Here is a 19,213-nt window from a genome sequence, read left to right as displayed (position 1 = left end):
GCAAAAATTCCATCGGTGGGATTTCCGATCGCGTGTCGTTTATAATGGCTCGCGAAATAATCGGATCTAGGACAACAGAATGCTCGATAATCCCGCCGGCCAAGGGAATCACGGGACTGTTTCCAAACAGTGTAACGGAATTTACTGGTTGCACGCTCGGTTGTACTATTACAACGATTATCCTCCACGGGATCCCCGTCGAAATGACGCATAGCGTAATATCGATCATTATAATCCCGGTAATGAAAGTCGATGCTATATACCTGTTCCACTTCTACCAGGTAATACGCCGACGATCATCCCTCGCGAGACGCGTCAAATCGTTGCAGGTGCGATACCGTCCATTAATTTACGACATCGTTAAGTTCCCGTTCCAATACGGAATATTCCATGAGAACTGCTCGCTGAAAGTCAATCGACCAAATAGAAGACACTGGAATCGGGAGCATTTCCGGCCCTAAAACAGAAGGTACCGGTTAATTCGGGGAAAAAGGGGGAGGGTGGTGAATTGCACCTCCACTTATGTCGACCTGACTTACAGCTCTGCTGATCTTTTCGATTTTATTAGAGAAAATGTCAGCGTGGAAACCACTTTCCGTTGAATAGAAAATGTATTTTCTTAATATTAAATTGTATTTTCAAAGACTATTACGTGGTCAGAGGTGTCAAATATATGTACACTTCATTTAAATAACCCATTCGAAAGTCTGTTAAGATTCTTGATTTGTAACAATTTTAAATGCGTAAATTCTGTCGTTTGATTATAGTTAAATGTTTATTTACCGCGTCAAGAGTTCTATCAGATTCAACCTTTAACTGATCAAGTAGAAAAATCAAATCTTTTTACTAGTCTTCACTATTTTCCTGGAAATCCCAATATCCCTGTTGAAGGACTGTCATCTTTCATAGAATTCTATGCAACTGAAAATTATAGATCTGCCATTTTTTTTTATTTACCATAGCTTCCAACAGCTCGAAATGACACAAAACAATCTTAGAACCGCAATATTCTTTGCCTATTCTCCCATTCAAAAGATTCCGAGCGAAATTCGCGTAAATCCTCCTGAACTCCGTAAAAAGGATTGGCTCGATGGAGCCGGCGGTCAGTTCCAGCATCCTAAAGCCACGTGGTCAAAAGTTGTCCGGATATTCGTCCTTCGAGGAGACCAGAAGAGGATAGTTTTCTTTGCATCGCGAGATCAGGAAACGCAACCGTTCTGTCGCAAGATTTTGATGGATCGATCGAAACATTCGCAGTCCAAAGATCCCTCGATCCGTCTTACTTTCCATCGAGGATACGTCATAACAACGAGTCGAGATGAACGTAAAGGGGCTGGTTTTGTCCTGAGATTTGTTCTTTCGAGCTTCCGTTCGACGCTGGCATCGGTTAGAAATCGTTCGAAGTCGACGTGCTTGCTAGAAAATTCGAAGAAAGAGAAGATTTAACGTAAGAAATCGACCTTTAAACGCTAAAGAAGACAAAATTCTGTATACAAGCGCGTAGCGGATTACAGAATTGCGGTTACACAACGAGGGCCGTCGGGTTGGTTTGTTTTGAGGGGGGCAATCGGGGTCGTGACAAAAACCGGATTCCTGGCAGTCAGGAAATTTCGCGAGCGACACGATTCCAACGAAACTGCCCGTGTCCATGCAGGTAATATCGGATTGCGATCTGCGGTCGAATGAATACAGGCGATTAGGATTGACCCTTTATGACTTTATAGCGGACTGTGTGGAAATAATAAAGGGGAAACGCGACGCAATCGACTGTGGAATACGGTACGGCAATAGACCAGTACAGTTACATATTGCCAACCCTTACAATAAATAAATAGATTAACAAACGAAGAATGCGTATAAGAAAGCGGTACTTTATACCTTGTACAAGGTAACCTATTCTAGACGTTTCGAAGCATCGTTGACTTTCTCCGTGGATCATAACAAGTGTGCGCGTAGCACTGTCTCGCAATTTGTACGCCGAAAAAGAAACATTATTGACTTTATCCTGAAGAGGTCAGTAGTTCGTCGACAGGATTAAAAAAAAAAGATGACCGAACGACGGCGCGTGCCTCGTCAGATGTTCTTGTACTTCTGTCAATCTCGAATGACGGATCGATGATACGTCTCGGTAGAATTCCGTTCCGATTCCGCAAAAAATCAGTGTGCCTCTCGGATTCAAACGTCCTTGAACAATAGGGAAACAAATTTCTGACCGATCACGACCATCGTGTGATCCATCATCAACGCTCTTTAACCACGGATTTTTTTTCACAAAATCAAGGAAACTTTGAAACAATGAACGTACAAACGTAACAATTATCTTCGATCCTTCACGGAATAGAATTCAATAGGAGCTAACAGTAAAAGCAAAATGGAAGTTCAGTGTGCAAGAGGTTCCCGTGGTTCACACGATGCGTCGTACGGGAGCGGCGTCGCGACGCGTTACGTCGGTTGCATGTCCTCCGCTCGCTACACGGTTGGACGACCGTCGAAAACCTCCCCAGTCGGTGGTAGCCCGAGGGGGTAAGCGGTGGCAAGCCCCATAATAGCCCCTCGACCGAGTCCCACCCTCCCGGGTAAGCAGAAAAGCTTCGAAAGTGTGCACGAACCGCAGAGTCGCCGCCCCTTGCATGGCGGTCCGAAATTTGATTATGCCCCTTCCACGTGGATGAACCCAACCGGGGGATTCATCGGCAGCGGTGTATACCCGGCCAATGATTTATGCCACTTTTTTTTCGCTTGCTCTCTCACTCTCTCTCTACTTCCCCTCGCCGCAGCGACAAGTTGTCTTTGTCATCATCTGACGGCGGCGAAACGCACGCGTGAACGATCCTCATATGCGTGCGGTTTACTCACTCCGGATGATGTGAAACTGCGTGCCCTCGATGGCTTCGAATGCAGGGGGCGGAAGATTAGACCATGGAGACTTAAGAAACCCTCCGTATGAAGTAAGTGTGTCAATGAGTAGTTCGACTGCTTTTTTTCTGTTGGATGTGGATGGATCTTGTTCGCTGAAGTTAGAAAGATTTCAGATATTTTAACTAGCAATTGCTTCTGATTAAATTACAGTATTCGATAAATTTTGACTTTTTACCTTTCTCTAATGAAAACAAAACAGATTTTGTAACTTTCCTCGACACCTTCCATAGCAGAAAGGTATGATCTATCGCGTGCTATCGTTAGATTGTCTCCTAGACCCTTAGTTTCTAAAATAAATTGAAGAATATCAGCAAGAATTGTTGCGTCTTCGGTGACCTTTTCACTTTCATCATTATTTAAACATATTTAGATGTCTATAACATAATAACAATTTACATCATTTTGTTCGTGAGAGTCCAAAAAATTGTTTCATGTCAAAAGCAACCGAATGAGGTATTTTACGTGTTGAAGAGTGTTATCTGGAGTTTAAGGGAATAGGTTTCCGTCGATCCTCCTCGTCGCGATCGAACAGTCGAGGCGGTTTATCTGGTCGGCCATTAATCAAAAGGGCCAGGAACTTCCACGCGAGTGAGTCCTTCATTGAGGAGAGGAGACACGGGATAGATAGATCCTATAAAAGATCGTTCCGCCAGATGGCCCGTGCCCGCAACGCTCGGAGAGGCGCGTTTCCCCAGTCTCTCCTCTACCCATTCTTCACGTCTCCTTCGTCCTTTCTCTTCTCCGTTCCACGGCGTATAACGACGGTGCATCTTTCCCCGGTTTTCCGTCTCATAAACATATAGGTGCACGCGCGTCCTGCGGTTTCCACAATGCATCTCCTCTTAAGATGGAAGCGGGACTAATGCTGACGCGGGCCTTTCTCGAACAAATGTCCCTTCGTGGTCGCAGCTTCTCTCTGAAACGTTAAATGTATTTGTATTCTCTGATATACTCTTTCTTACTTCGAGTGAACGTGAACTATATTATTAAGTATTTTTAAATAAGAAAAAAAGTTTCTTTTAACTGGAATAACTTTAATTAGGTACTATTGTCTTCACTGTAAGCACTGACAAAACTTATTCTGATCAGTTTATGAATTCAACAATACATACATATTATCTTCTTGATTACAATGGAATAGAAGTAGTGGAATAAAATGATTCGTATCAGAAGTACAGAAGGTAACAATATGCAACGTCTCAGGCGTCTCGTTGGTCCCGTTCATGACCCAAAGAAGTGCATTATAGTGTATTCGTAAAAGATGCAAGAGCGTCAGACGCAGCTGCGACGCATCGTCGGCGCGTTTGACACCGAATAAACGGTCCTGAACAACAACGGGGGAAGAAACAGCTTCCTGACTGCGAATGCCGGTCACCGCGACACGGATGTGAATTAGCGTATCCAAGCTAACCCTTTGGCGGAATATTCGGGCGAATGCACCGTGCAAATTTGACCATGGGACGTCCCCCTTTTTCACGAAAACGTTTTGATGCTTCTTGTCCGTCGTGCTCGGACGCCTCGCGACAAAATGGAGCCGCGTGAAAATTCCACAAATACGCGCGGCAAATCGATCATCGTCGTGCTGAGATCTTGAAATCGTGACCGAGAATGGCGGAAAATTATCGCTGATACTGTGAAAAGAACCACCACAAGATAATCAGAAGCAGAATAGTAATAATTTCGGATTGACTGGCGTAAAGGTGCTGTATCCTTTTGTTGCGTATCGATTATTATATTTAATAATATCCACCATACGATACATTTTCATACGCAATGATGCAACGCTTGCCCCGTTCACATTGATACACAACGGTTATACGATACGAGGTTACGCAACAAGTGCATACGCACCTTAATAAATTTTTCTGTAGACTTGCCTGTTTTCTCAAGTACAGCCCTGTAAATATACATCTTTAACGCATAAGTAGTGAAATCCTGACTCCTGGTATGATTCTCAGTCGAACAACTGTTCCCGTAAATGCATCGTAAAAGTATTCGTATCCGTTTATACAGACGTCAGGTATCCTTTAATTCACGTTAACATCGCGTATACGTGTCTGCTGCGCGTATTTAGTGACGGTCCGTCAGCCTGAAAAGTTGCGGGACAACAGTCCTCTAGGTATTACGTGGATAAAGAAAAGCACTCTATAAATTCGCCATGGTTTTCTACGCGTAGCTAAGAGGATACAGACCTGTGTGAGTGTTGGGCTGTTACACCTTTATCCGAGGGTTCCGTGGAAATTAAGGGAAACGGGAAGGGCTGTCGCGTAACAAATCGCATGATTTTCCGTGAACGACCGGGGAATCTTTGTGTGTGGCGGGAGAATCACGGAATACATTTTAATCTGCCTTCGCTCAAAATACACCGGGACACCCTAGCGACGCCCATATTCGTTGGTTGTTACATTTAAATCTACAGATAATAAAAGATTCCTTCTGGCTTCGGTAAACGTAAGCATGAAAAACGTTTTTTAATATGGAAAATGTGGAAAACGTTGAAACGTACGTAAAATGGATGAAAAAGAAATTAATTTCCGCGGCTATCGATGTATCAATTGTTACCGAAAAAATGTTCCTGGTTGACCAAAACTCTTGAATTCGAATACGCTGTATTTCTTGTTCTTAGGCATTATGCAAAATCTATAACTAAACAGATAACCACACCGAAGTTACATAAATAACTTGTTAACCCCTCAAAATTATACATTCCTGTTTCATGACCCTACTTGGACGGCATTCTGACTTCTTTGACATGTTACAGTGCCGCGATACGTTACCAAGAATTACAACAGAGAGTGAGAGAGAGTACTTGACTCGAGCCGAGAAAAGTCAGCATCTTGACAATGGGGAACACGAGCCACGCCCAACTACCGATGATCGAGCGCGACGAAACGATCCGATTTTGCTCGGACACGAGAAAAACAGCGGCGTCACAAGGGCCAGCAAGGTGTTGGCAGCGTTCGCAATAGGGTACACGAGAGTGGAAGCTTTTCCTTTTCCACGAGTAAATTTGACGTTGGCCAAACAAACACATTGAGGCCGGCTACGTTTGAAGTGGTCTCCGTTGACAGGATCACCGTGAACATCGGACACGATTGTTCCCCCGTTCGTATGCCGGCGGCTCCCTTTTACCTTTGGCTCGTTTGCCCTCGTTTCCATCTCCCTTCCATCCCTCCCGCCACCTTAACCGACGTCTTCTTTCGAGAAAATCAGGATCATTCTACGCCCGCGTTTCATCAACCAAAGAGCAAGCATACCTCAAAGGGACCCGGCTACCCATTATCTTCATTCTGCTTCATTCTGCTTCATTCTTCGGTGAATCTTTGCGGTGGCTATACGGATGGTCAAAATAGTTACCCACCTCGCTTCGACAACCTGACAGTCGCTAGCTAATGCGAGAGTTATTTCTTATGATGTAACATTCAATTTCGTGTGTACATAATTTTGTACAGACATCAGTGATTATCAATTGCGTCGTTCTATAATTATTAATTCTTTGACACGTGACAAAAAGTGGGCAGAAGGTATTGAAGTGCCATCTACGGCGAATCGTCAAAGCTACTGTTCAATTAGTACCATATTTTGGTTGTTAGATGATGCTATCGATATCCGCAACATTTTTTAAATACCGTAAATATTAACGAAAAAGAACAAGCGGAATTGTGTGGAGTACTATCTCGTTTCTTGTATACACATATTCTTTTTGTCATACGCACAATACAGTCGCAATACATTCATTCGATTCCATCTTGGCGCCAGAGGATAGTCATTCATGGAGGGGGCAGTTTGAATTTTGTTCATAAGGAAACGTATTTTTATCAAGACTTAATGCAAAGACAGTGATTAACTTGTATAAACGAAATATTTATTCAGCAAGGAATATCCATGGTCGTCCATTTAAAACTTGGTGAAGAAATACTATAGGAATTATTAGTCAAGAATTTAATGTTTCTTCATAAACATACATAATCTTCCTTTCACGCCACATTGGCTACAAATGCCAATAAAGTTAACAAACAATTTTGTACACAGTATACAAGGGTTTTTAACTGTTCGTGCCTTTAGTGGCTGATACAGCGCATCACTGTCGATAAATTACAAACGTTGACACGGTGAAGTGCACAATCCCAAGACTACTCGAAACTGAGTTAAACCTGTACTAACAGTAACGAAGAATCTCATTACTAAGACCTACGTTTCACCGTGCATTTTTAAATGTATTTTCAAAGTCGTTCTGTTGATAAAACTTTTGGAGCATACAGGACAAGAATGCGTACGCAATTCGTGAATTTTTAAATGTTCACTGAGTTGCGCGCTTGTTTTGAATTGTTTTTTACATGTATTGCACTTCCGTTCCTCTTCGTTGTCTTCCTCTAAATGTGTTCTCGTGTGTTTGTCGACCTCGCCGACATTATCGAATTCCATGGAACACACTCTACAACTGAATTTCACAGCTCGAAGTATACCTATTTGACTACCGGTTAAAGGATTTGGTACTGGAAATACATTATTGGTGTCACTAATACTGCACCTTAAACCTTCTTTCTTTTTATGAGAACTTATATGGTTCCTGTAAAAATATTCATAGATTACAATCTGTAGATGACAAGAAAACTTTGCACCATACTTGTATGGCAATGAAAGCTACCTATAAGCTTGTTCATTCCTAAATGTTACGTTGCAACTGACACAACGATAATCTTGCTGTTGAGGCACTTGCTGCGTCAATGGCGATGTAGTCACTTGCAAAATGGTATTTTGCAATTTAATTGCAGGATGAACAATTGAACAGTGCTGCCTCACATCCTTTTGCAGTTCAAACATTTCTGTACACTGGTGACATTTGTAGGGATTCACTGGATCTAAACTATCATGTAATCTCATGTGTTTATCATATAGAATTTGTGTGCTACATTCTGTTTGGCACATATCACATATAAGATGGGTCTTAGTATGACTGTTTAGGGACTGTACAGATGGAAAATCTTTGTTACATATAGTACAGACATTCTTCTCTCCTGAAGTACCAGACCTTTTCAATATGTAATACTTATTACAGTGTTCACACTGAAATGCTGGTTTTGAATCATACACAGCCTTTTTTAATTTGCATCCACCTCTTGTACAAAAAATCCTTTTTTGTACAGAGATATATTTTTGATCAGTATCATTGACAGTTCTAGAAAGTGGTTTTTCTTTCTTCAACTGTGCTAATATTGTAAGTTTCCTAGATCTAGGGCATGGTTTACCATATATTTTGTCTATCTGAATGGTTAGTCTGTATTGTTTCTTTCCTATTTTTATAGTTTGACATAATCCAGACTTTAAAATGGGAGATCCATTCAATGAAACATTATCAACAGGTACATCCATTTTATCTTCTCCATTAATTTCTTCAGCCTGTAATATGATATAATAAGAATTATAAGTTATTTATATGTACAACTTAAGGAGGTCTTTTGCAGCTTTTTTCAAGAAAATTTCCTTGAAAGTGTGATAAAATTATTTACATTTTTTATGAGTTGAGCACAAGGACTTTGCGGTGGTGTTACTAAATTATGTGAACCATCATCCAGTTTCTTCTGTTTCAGTGGTATAGTTTTAGGTGATCCAGTTTCAAGTGTATTGTCTGCTTTACGTTTCCTCTGCCCTTCTATAATACAAATTTAGATTAGTACACATACAGAAAGTATTTGCCATTGTTTCACATACCTTCTACTTTATCAGAAATAGTTGGAACAGCACCAGGCTTCAACTTCATAGAATCTGTAAAGCTCTCTTCTTCAAAATGCAATTTACAGATGTACAATGGTGATCTATTGCTTTCAGGATTATCATCTAATTGACAATTCTTCAGCCATCGACTTCTTTGACTGAAAATAGTCGACAATAATTCTACCGATCGAGAAAACTTGCAGAGAAAGACGAAGAACAAATCACTCACACAACATCGTCGGGGAAAGGAAACAACGGAACATCGTTTCCGTTGACTTTCGTATCCTGATTCGTAAGACAACCATGTGCCACGCAGGTCAACATTATGTCGGCTAAAATTTCCTTTCAAACAAACCCGCTTCCTCATAAAAAATCAGCAATGATCTTTCGAACACAACTGTGTACAAATGGATCATAACCTACAGGTTTGCATATATATAGCGCTACCGAATTCTTAATATTTGTAAAAATTCAGCTTGCGGCTAAAATGTACAAACAACAAGGGACGAAAGCTACTGTACACAGAGTGCAGCTGCATTTAATGCGGGTCTATGATTACGTTGCCCGATTGTAACTGGCTGTGCATTAGCTGAGAAATTAACTTTTCACCAATCACGCTTTTCCTTTGCTACTCCCTCATTCATGCACATCGACTGGGTTATCTTTCTTCTTTACAGCTGACGAGTATGCCTCGTAAACCATCGTATGTATTTAAACTGAATAATCTCGCGAATAAGGTTACGCGAATCTACCTAAAAACGGGAATGCATAAAAACATATTGATAGATATTCTTCGCACGATTCAACGTACCTACGTGAACTAAGTACATTCGGAATTTTTACGCGTGTACTTCGAGTAATTGTGGTTATAGCACGCAAATTGGGATTATCGTTAAGAAACGTGTAAGAAGTACAATTATTTTTATAAAAACAGAATTTCGTTTATTAATTTATCGTGTACATACATTACTTACAAATATATTTTCGAACCCAGGCTTTTTGAAACAAATCACAAAATTATTCCTTTTAGGATTTAGATTGAAATCTTACAACATTGGAAATCTGTTGAGAAAGATCAAAGATATTTTTTATTACAGCCTCTAAATTCACTGATTGATGACTTATTGGACTGTTAGATTTCTCCGATGTTTCCCCTTCTTTAAATTGTATTGGACTAGATGTGGCATGATTGCCTGAGTAAGGTATTAAAATTATATATTTCTTAATGCATTCTTAATTTAATGATGTAGAATCTTATTACAAACCTTTAAAATGTGTCCTTGAAGTTTTGGGAGAAAATAATTTGGAGTATCTGGGTGAGACTTTTGTTTTATTAGGTGAGCTCTTGTAAATTGAAGAGTGTCTCTTAGGAGATACCCAGTTTGGTGTTAGGTTTTGTAAAGAATTATTGTATGAAGAACTTAATAGTAATTTTTTTGGTGAATCAGGTACATTTTTCTTGTATCTTTTGAACAAAGACTTATACTTTCCTAAACAATTTTCACAGAATAAACATCAAATATAAAAACTTCTAATTTTTATTAATATTATTAAAAATCAGATGTTACCTTTCTGAGGAGACAAATATAATATGTTGTCTAACTTTTCCTTGTCTGTACCTTCATCAATACAGAACTCTAATTTTGGCCATGTGATCAGTACCTTTTTACATATAGAATAAAAGAAATCTCTTTCTATAGTATAGTTTAGTGACTTCTCGTGTAAGCTACTTTGTAGCTGTGATGAAAGATCAGTGACTTCCTTTAAAACTTTTTCAAATACTTCTTTCTTGGATTTTAGCATTCCACTGTACGTACTAATTGTTGTTTCACAATATGATAAATCAGGTAAATTACTCATTTTTAGACAAGATTCCATCTGCTTTAGTATTTGATTAAGTATCGATAATAGAGAATAAAATATTAAGCAGCCATTCATGTATAATCCACTGCTAATCTGCTTCAAATAAAATATATTATAAACCATTGATTAAGTTGCTGATAATCTGTATAATTTTGTATTATTTAATTACCTTTGCATTATTATTGAAAGCCTGTTGCATTACCTCAGTGTTTACCTTTGAAAGATTATTAGCATCAAAGACTTCAACACTGCTGCATAAACTCAAGACTGTATTTTTGACTGTGTTACTAAGAGCCTTAAATTTTTGTAATTTTGAATTTCTATAATGAAGGAACTGCATGTTTATGTCAATATTTGTCTTCCACACTAGAAATTTAAAATTATGTAAATCATAAATTACTATTAACTTCAAATAAATTACATTAAATACAAACAAGTTAAAATTTCTGTGTCCATAGGATCTGCTAATCGTGTTGCAATAATCCGACTAACTGGAGCAACCTCTATGCATTTTTCTATAGTTTTCTTAATTTCAAAGATATCAGTCTGTAGATTTTTTAAAGCACTTAATTCATTTCTGAAACAAATACAGATTTCTGTAGAATCTATAAAATGGTTGATTGTACAATGTAAAAGTGAACTTTACTGCATATAGTATTCAAAGCTTTTTAGAACTAATTGTAATTCCTCATAGAACTTAAAAATAATGGACTCCTTTTCTAGATTTGTATTGGTAATGTAGGTTTTAGTTAGATTATTGGTGTCACCTGCATTAGGAGCCTGCAACAATGTTCCCTCATCTGAAAAATATTAATTTTATAAATTTACAAGTAAATTGTACAATAACTTTTATCTGTCATTGCAATTACATTGTTTCATAATATAAGTTCTGAGAGTAACTAGTGATAATTTCCACATAATAGTCAAAAACCTCATGCCTGTTGCTCGAAATATGTGAGTCATAAGTATTGGAGGAAAATTAATATCAGGATTTTCAACTGCTATAACTTCTAAATATTCTTTTACCCCTATACGATACGTTTTTTCATCCATCTTAGTCAAGATTGGCCAGATAACATTTCTCTGGAACCTCTTTAAATTATATATTGATAATAAGTAATGAGAAATATGAATAAAACCTGATGTGTTAGATCTATCAAACATTCCCTGTAAATTTATTGAATTAAAAATAATAAGCATTATTATTGCAAGCACTATGATTATAGTGAAGTACCTGGTTGAAAAGCTTTGTGCATTTAAATGATGGTGGTACCATTTGCATAAGTAGAGATACATTTTTATAAAAAGAAACATTAATCGACATATTTTATTCCTCAAATTGCCATAGAAGTTCGACTGACAGATGTACAAACAATTCACCTCTCCATGTATAAATCATACATAAATTCCATCAGAGGACATTTAAGGAAAAAACGTTTGTACACAAAGTACATAGGAAAAGAAATAATGTATAGTAAGGATAAATGTGAAACTGTAAGAGTGTGGAAGTAGAAAGAGTTACACATTCCATATTAGCAAATACGTATTGTATTTCTTTTATGTAAACTATGATAACGATACATAATACAGAAACATAAAAAATGTCATAGCACCTTTATCGTGCCATTTTCAATACTTTTGTTTCTCAATGGTATTGTCGAATGTAGATAGAATGTCATTTAATCATGATATTTATTAATTGCTCATAATCAAATTCGCTATTTATACTAGCGTTCTTACATCCCACGGCAGTATATATTGCTTCATATGGCGGAGTTTTAAAAAATGATCGTTTCTGGGTGGAAGGCGGCGCCACTGAGTTGTGCCATAGCAACTCATCTCGGTGTCGTCGTGAAAGCTTTCAACACTATGAGCCAGTGAAGTGTATCTGTCGGATAGTGGCGTGAAAATGGCGGTGTAAAATGGCAGGACGTAGATCGACGTTGACAAATGCCGATTCCCTGTCGGGATCGGGGAACGCGGACCCTTTAAGGGAGCTGTTCGAGGCATGCAAGACTGGAGACCTCCCGAGGGTAAAGGCGTTGGTTACACCGAAGACAGTCAATGCTCGAGACACTGCCGGACGCAAATCCACCCCCCTGCATTTTGCAGCTGGTAAACTCTTTATTCTCTCTGTCCCTACAATCTGCCGTTATTAATCAAATTTCACTCGTGGTCTACGATTTCTCTCTATACGTCACTGGCTATTGAGAACGCAATATTATCGTGTCACGTCGTGGAGGTTGATCGTCTCTGAAAAGTCACTTCTACATGTTGTCATTCTGCAGTTGTAAATAATTACTCTGGTGTAGTGAATTTTTCTTAATTTAATCGATAAATAAGTATCAACCGTTCACTATTACTGTGACCCTTTTATAAGTTAGTCATAAAGGAGTACTTCCTGTAATCAATTGTGGTATTAATTTTTGTTTATATTCCCAATACACAGGTTACGGTAGAAGAGATGTTGTAGAATTTTTACTTTCTGCTGGAGCATCTATACAAGCACGCGATGATGGTGGTTTGCATCCTTTGCATAATGCTTGTTCCTTTGGACATTCTGATGTGGTAAGACTTCTTTTGGAAGCAGGAGCTAATCCAAATACTAGGGATAATTGGAATTATACACCATTGCACGAGGCTGCAATTAAGGTACTTTTCATTTCTATTCGATTTATTGGTATTTAATACATTTTCTAGTTTCCTATGGTTTATAAATTTCTCCTCTTTTTTTATAGGGTAAAATAGATGTGTGTATTGCTCTGCTACAGCACGGAGCAGATGCAAATATCAGAAACACGGAAGGAAAGACAGCTTTAGAATTAGCAGACCCTGTAACTAAACCAGTATTAACAGGAGAATATAAAAAAGATGAGTTATTAGAAGCAGCAAGATCGGGAAACGAGGAACGCCTTCTGCAACTTCTAAATCCATTGAATGTAAACTGCCATGCAAGTGACGGCAGAAGATCAACCCCATTGCATTTAGCTGCTGGATATAATAGATCCAGAGTGGTGCAGATTTTACTGCAAAATGGTGCAGATGTGCACGCAAAAGATAAAGGGTATATATTTTGACTGATGTAAGAAAAGTTTTATCAGGCTTCGCACAATATAATCTCTGATGTGTACTTTACAGAGGTCTTGTACCACTCCACAATGCTTGTTCTTATGGTCATTTTGAAGTGACTGAAGCACTTCTTAAACATGGTGCAGCAGTTAATGCCAGTGACTTATGGGCATTCACTCCGCTGCATGAAGCCGCTAGTAAATCCAGAGCCGAGGTGTGCTCACTACTTTTAAGCGAGGGTGCAGATCCAACTCAACTAAACTGCCACAGTAAAAGCGCCATTTATATATTTATATAAAACAAAAAAAAGAAACGGTACACGCAGAATATGACTTTGTTAGATACACTTTAATTGTAGACGAATACAAGGGACACTGCCTCTTGGATGCCTGCAGGCAGGCAGATCTTACTAAGTTAAAAAAGTACCTGTCCCAAGAAGTTGTAAACTTTAAACACCCATATACTGGGGACACACCACTGCACTGTGCCGTTGCATCCCCCTATCCCAAGAGAAAACAAGTAATAGAATCATTGATTAGGAAAAATGCTGCCTTAAATGAGAAAAATAAAGACTTTTTAACGCCGCTTCATGTGGCTACTGATCATTCTCATTACGATGCAATGGATGTGTTACTTAGACATAATGCGAAAGTCAATGCTTTAGATGGATTAGGGCAAACTGCACTACACAGGTACCGTCAACCGTATAAAACGTTGCGAATGCTCGATTATTATTCTTTGAAGAGACCTTTGGTGTTTTCTTATTAAAAGTTATTGTTGTATAAACAGGTGCGTTAGAGAAGACAATGTGCAAGCTTGCAGAATATTGTTATCGTACAATGTTGATCCATCTATAGTATCACTTCAGGGCTATACCGCGGCACAAGTAGCTGCGGAAAATGTCCTTAAAATACTACAAGGTTCGAATTTTAACTTGTCTCGAGCAAAAAATGTTTTTGTAACCAAAGAATGTTTCCGTTCTTATTATTCTTTTATAGATCCACCAAGCGGGACAGACGACGCGGAAGCGCAACTGTTGGAGGCAAGTAAATCCGGCGATTTAGCTGCGGTGGAAAGAATTTTACAAACGAATCCGCATGCTGTTAATTGTCGCGACTTGGATGGTAGGCATTCCACACCGCTGCACTTTGCAGCGGGATTTAATAGAGTGCCCGTAGTCGAATATTTATTGGCACATGGAGCAGACGTACACGCCAAAGATAAAGGGTGAATATATTTTATAATTTCCTCTTCGTTTCCAGATAGTAGTTTTCAAGCGGCACTTCGTAATATTTCATATTTGTACTTTTAGTGGACTGGTTCCCTTACACAATGCCTGCTCTTATGGTCACTATGAAGTAACAGAATTATTAGTAAAACATGGTGCATCGGTGAACGTTGCGGATTTGTGGAAATTTACACCGTTACACGAGGCTGCTGCTAAAGGAAAATACGAAATAGTTAGATTGTTATTGAGACACGGCGCGGATGCCACTAAAAAAAATAGAGACGGAGCGACACCGTTGGATTTAGTTAGGGATGGTGACCAGGACGTAGCAGACTTGTTACGAGGAAACAGTGCTCTTCTGGACGCAGCAAAAAAGGGCAATTTGGCCAGGGTACAACGACTGGTTACTCAAGACAATATTAATTGTAGGGATGCACAAGGTCGCAATAGTACACCGTTACACTTAGCTGGTGAGTTACACGTTGCTATTCCCACCTTAATTTCTTTAGTACACTTTAATCTATTGGTATTTTAATACAGCGGGGTACAATAACTTGGAGGTAGCGGAATTTTTGCTTGAACGTGGAGCTGATGTAAATGCTCAGGATAAAGGCGGATTGATACCGCTGCACAATGCTTCAAGTTACGGTCACTTAGATATCGCTGCATTACTCATTAAATATAATACTGTGGTAAACGCAACTGACAAATGGGGCTTCACGCCACTTCATGAAGCAGCGCAGAAGGGAAGAACGCAGCTGTGCGCCCTTTTGTTGGCCCACGGTGCGGATCCTTTCTTAAAAAATCAAGAGGGACAAACCCCTGTGGATTTAGCTAGCGCTGACGATGTGAGATGTTTGTTGCAAGATGCTATGGCTTCGCAGCAAGTAGTGCCGTCGGTACCATCCGGTAATGGTGGCGTTGGTGTAGCCATTAACTTAAGTGGTAATGGTAATAATACTATTAATAGTAGGCCGCCAAGTATCGTTGCAGGTAAGTTAACATTTCACGCGTAATATTTATTAGTTGTTAATGCACGCTGGTACTTATTAATTTTGATTCAGTTCCAGTTACACCCCCGCCACCGCTTACCCAAGAAACCGTCATCATGCCCTCTGGAACCGCTATGACTCTTTGTGTACCGCTCGCCAGACCGTCCTCTTGTCTGAGTCCAATGCCGCCGTCTGAAACATGCTCTGAAAGAGATTGCAAAGATTCAAAAGACAACTCGAATATCACAACAGTGGCTGGATTCCTTCAGAGTCTTGCTTTAGAACATCTGTTGGAACTGTTCGAACAGGAGCAGATTACGTTGGACATATTAGCCGAGATGGGTCACGAGGATTTGAAGCAAGTCGGTGTTTCGGCGTACGGTTATAGACATAAGCTAATCAAAGGAATGGAGAAACTTTTAAACACTACCGCTGGTACGCCTTGGCAGCCGACCCTTACCCCCGGAACGCTGTTAGTGGATTTATTAGCAGAGGACAAAGAATTTTTAGCAGTCGAGGAAGAAATGCAGAGTACTATTAGACAACATAGAGATAATGGCCATTCCGGTGGTATATTTTCCAGATACAACATAGTTAGGGTATGTCTTGTTTCATTCCACCTAAAAGATACAAGTGTGATATTTTACTAATCCTGAATTTACAAAAACAGATACAAAAAGTGCAAAATCGTAAACTATGGGAGCGATACGCGCATAGAAGGCAAGAAGTGGCAGAGGAAGTTGGTGCTGCAGCGCCTTCCTCCCCTGGTACTGGATCTAGGATCACTCCCGGCTCGACGTTGCCGCAAGCCAATGAAAGAATGCTGTTTCATGGCAGTCCATTTATTAACGCCATCGTTCAGAAAGGTTTCGACGAACGGCATGCTTATATCGGCGGTATGTTTGGAGCAGGAATTTATTTTGCGGAGCACAGCAGTAAAAGTAACCAGTATGTCTATGGAATATGCGGAGGCACTGGATGCCCGGCACACAAAGACAGAAGTTGTTACATTTGCCACAGGTGAGTGAATTAATCGAAGATATTAAAGGGTCAATACATGAATTCTGTTTCTAAACAATTTTTTCCATACTTCAATGAAATGTTTTCTCGCTTGTAGACATTTATTACTCTGTCGTGTCACACTGGGCAAATCATTTCTGCAATTCTCCGCGATGAAGATGGCGCATGCACCACCCGGTCATCACAGTGTAATGGGCAGACCGTCGCAAGGTGGCTTGGTTTTTCCCGAATACGTTGTCTATAGAGGCGAACAAGCATATCCGGAATATCTAATTACTTATCAAATCGCGAGGCCTCAGCAGGAGAGCGGGGGTAGAGTCCAGCCCTGCGGCAAGATTGCGAAGTCTCTGTTGTTGTCAGAGACCTCGAACGTGTAACACACTATCTTAATCCTAGAATGGCACATAATGGGTTATTCGTTGCCTACACACCATGCTACACACCATTTACCTTCATTTAAGAGAGGTCAAATCATCAAAGGGTTGAATTATTCGAACTCCACTTGTACCTATTACAGGTACTTCTTTCGATGATTTCTTAGGATTTCGTTCTTTTGGAGAGGAAGGGGTCTGTTATCCCGGATAAAAGAAATTATGTATTCCAGGGTCAAATAGCGGTAGAAAACAACTTTGATTTCAATTTGGAATCGATTCTTCAATTATTTTTTTTTTTTTTTTTTTTTTTTTTTTAAATAGTATGTTGAAGCAGAAACGACACTTTAACCCTTTCGCTCCGGCACATTTGTGAGAAAATGTGCCCGCTGTGGACGGAACAAAACTGTGACGGCTCAACGTTGACGTACGGAGAACTCCACCACTTACGACACACGTTTTCGTTTTCTGTTCTGTACACTTTGTAATGGAATTTATTACAGTAATTAGATTTATTAAGACCAAAATTTATGTAATATAATATATATATATATATATATTTAGTATGTATACGCCATTCGTCCGTGAGCGATCACTTTTCAAAAGCGTACATATACGTTCTTTGGAGCGAAAGGGCTAATGAACCTGTTACGCAGTGACAAGCGAATTTTAATAATACCAATCGGATCTATTCGTTTAAAGTTCAAGGAAGACACAATTGATAGGACATTTAATTTTTAGCATTTATTTGTGATAATGTAATGGTCCGACTTGACCACGCAATCGTACACACGACTGATTATTGATGTATATTAACTACGGTGTATATATATATATCAGCATGAATTAGAATATCAAAAGACTAGCATGATTTTTTATGTGAATTGGTAAATGTTTGTCTTTATTAAGAAAAATCATGATACGTACGTATGCATTAATTGTAATAACTTCCAATTATCACGCCTAAATTGTTGCCGGAATGACGGTGTGACGTGGGGTATCTCTAGAAGAAACCATTTGGAAAGGAGATATAATATTTATAAAATCAGTGTCAATTTCGAATTGAATAATTATGCTGGTTAGGAGTAATTACTCTAATCGCATGGGTTACAGGTAAAGTCTTCGAAGATTGTATTTACTTTGTGAATAACTACCCGATGAACCAAAATGAAAATATTAACGCAACGAATGGTATTATATCTAGTATTCGTGTTTTTTGTACAATATTATTACATCATGAAGATTAAAATTTTCATTTTAATTAGAAATTGGACTTTACCTATAACGTGTATATACGTACGCGGGTATTTTATATATTCGGTTGATAGTTCAGGCATAGAATAATACATTCATGTTGACGATATTATCGACAGGGTTCCTATAAGCTCGTAGTAATTTTTGAATACTGTACATACATATATACATTTTATTGTACGTATATATATATATTTTTTTTTGTCAACGAAACACCGATTGATTGTTCTAGCCAATTATAATTTCATGCGAGTTGTGATTTGGTTTCTCTCAGGTGATACAAGTCTAATCGCAAAACATACTTTCAATATTTTGAATAGACAACGAAGTCCTTTTATTTTTCATGTTACCAATTACGAAAGAAAAGTTGCTTCGGTGTCGGACCACATGAAGTAATTTCATTGTAATTGGAATTATTCCGTTATATAAAACGACACGATCAACGCAGTGTTCTATAAATAGACAGTTATCATCATTATTTATTGTCGTCGCTAAAGTGATCTCTCTAAAATAATCGAAGTAATCTTGCTTCAAATGATTCGAGGCATTTTATTGTTTGTACGCGTATACATTGTGTGGTACTGAAGCCACTTCTCGTAACTTGATTAAGAAACAAAAAAATAATAATAATAATAATAATAATAGAAAAGAAGTATGTGACTACATAATTGTATGAGTGTGACTACAAGGGAAACAAAGATGTTTTCAATATTATCTCGATACACTCCAAATAATTATTTAGGTGACGGTTTTATTTATGGGTGTATATAACAAGTATGCGT

General features: G+C 38.9%; 2 protein-coding genes across 2 annotated transcripts; one reads left to right on the top strand and one right to left on the bottom strand.

Annotated features, from left to right (window-relative positions):
- Positions 1–6,895: 6,895 nt before the first annotated feature.
- Positions 6,896–9,158, bottom strand: LOC107194307 (zinc finger protein 652). Its single transcript, XM_015583911.1, has 5 exons — positions 8,864–9,158; positions 8,632–8,792; positions 8,430–8,572; positions 7,568–8,319; positions 6,896–7,489 (listed from the first exon to the last, which is right to left on the bottom strand). The coding sequence occupies exons 1-5, from the start codon at positions 8,956–8,958 to the stop codon at positions 7,111–7,113; spliced, it is 1,530 nt and encodes a 509-aa protein (XP_015439397.1). The 5' UTR covers positions 8,959–9,158; the 3' UTR covers positions 6,896–7,110.
- A 3,001-nt stretch (positions 9,159–12,159) lies between these two features.
- Positions 12,160–17,183, top strand: LOC107194226 (tankyrase). The gene is given in 12 exon segments (XM_015583817.1): positions 12,160–12,612; positions 12,947–13,149; positions 13,236–13,561; positions 13,636–13,889; positions 13,925–14,258; positions 14,356–14,486; positions 14,565–14,793; positions 14,879–15,264; positions 15,335–15,787; positions 15,859–16,385; positions 16,457–16,806; positions 16,904–17,183. Coding segments are annotated over 12 exon segments (3,666 nt in total). The 5' UTR covers positions 12,160–12,419.
- Positions 17,184–19,213: the final 2,030 nt, after the last annotated feature.

This window comes from Dufourea novaeangliae, unplaced genomic scaffold (assembly GCF_001272555.1).
Source record: "Dufourea novaeangliae isolate 0120121106 unplaced genomic scaffold, ASM127255v1 scaffold28, whole genome shotgun sequence".
NCBI classification, from domain to species: Eukaryota; Metazoa; Arthropoda; class Insecta; order Hymenoptera; family Halictidae; genus Dufourea; species Dufourea novaeangliae.
The sequence above is the reverse complement of the archived record's forward strand: the minus strand, read 5'-3'. Positions and strand labels throughout refer to the sequence as shown.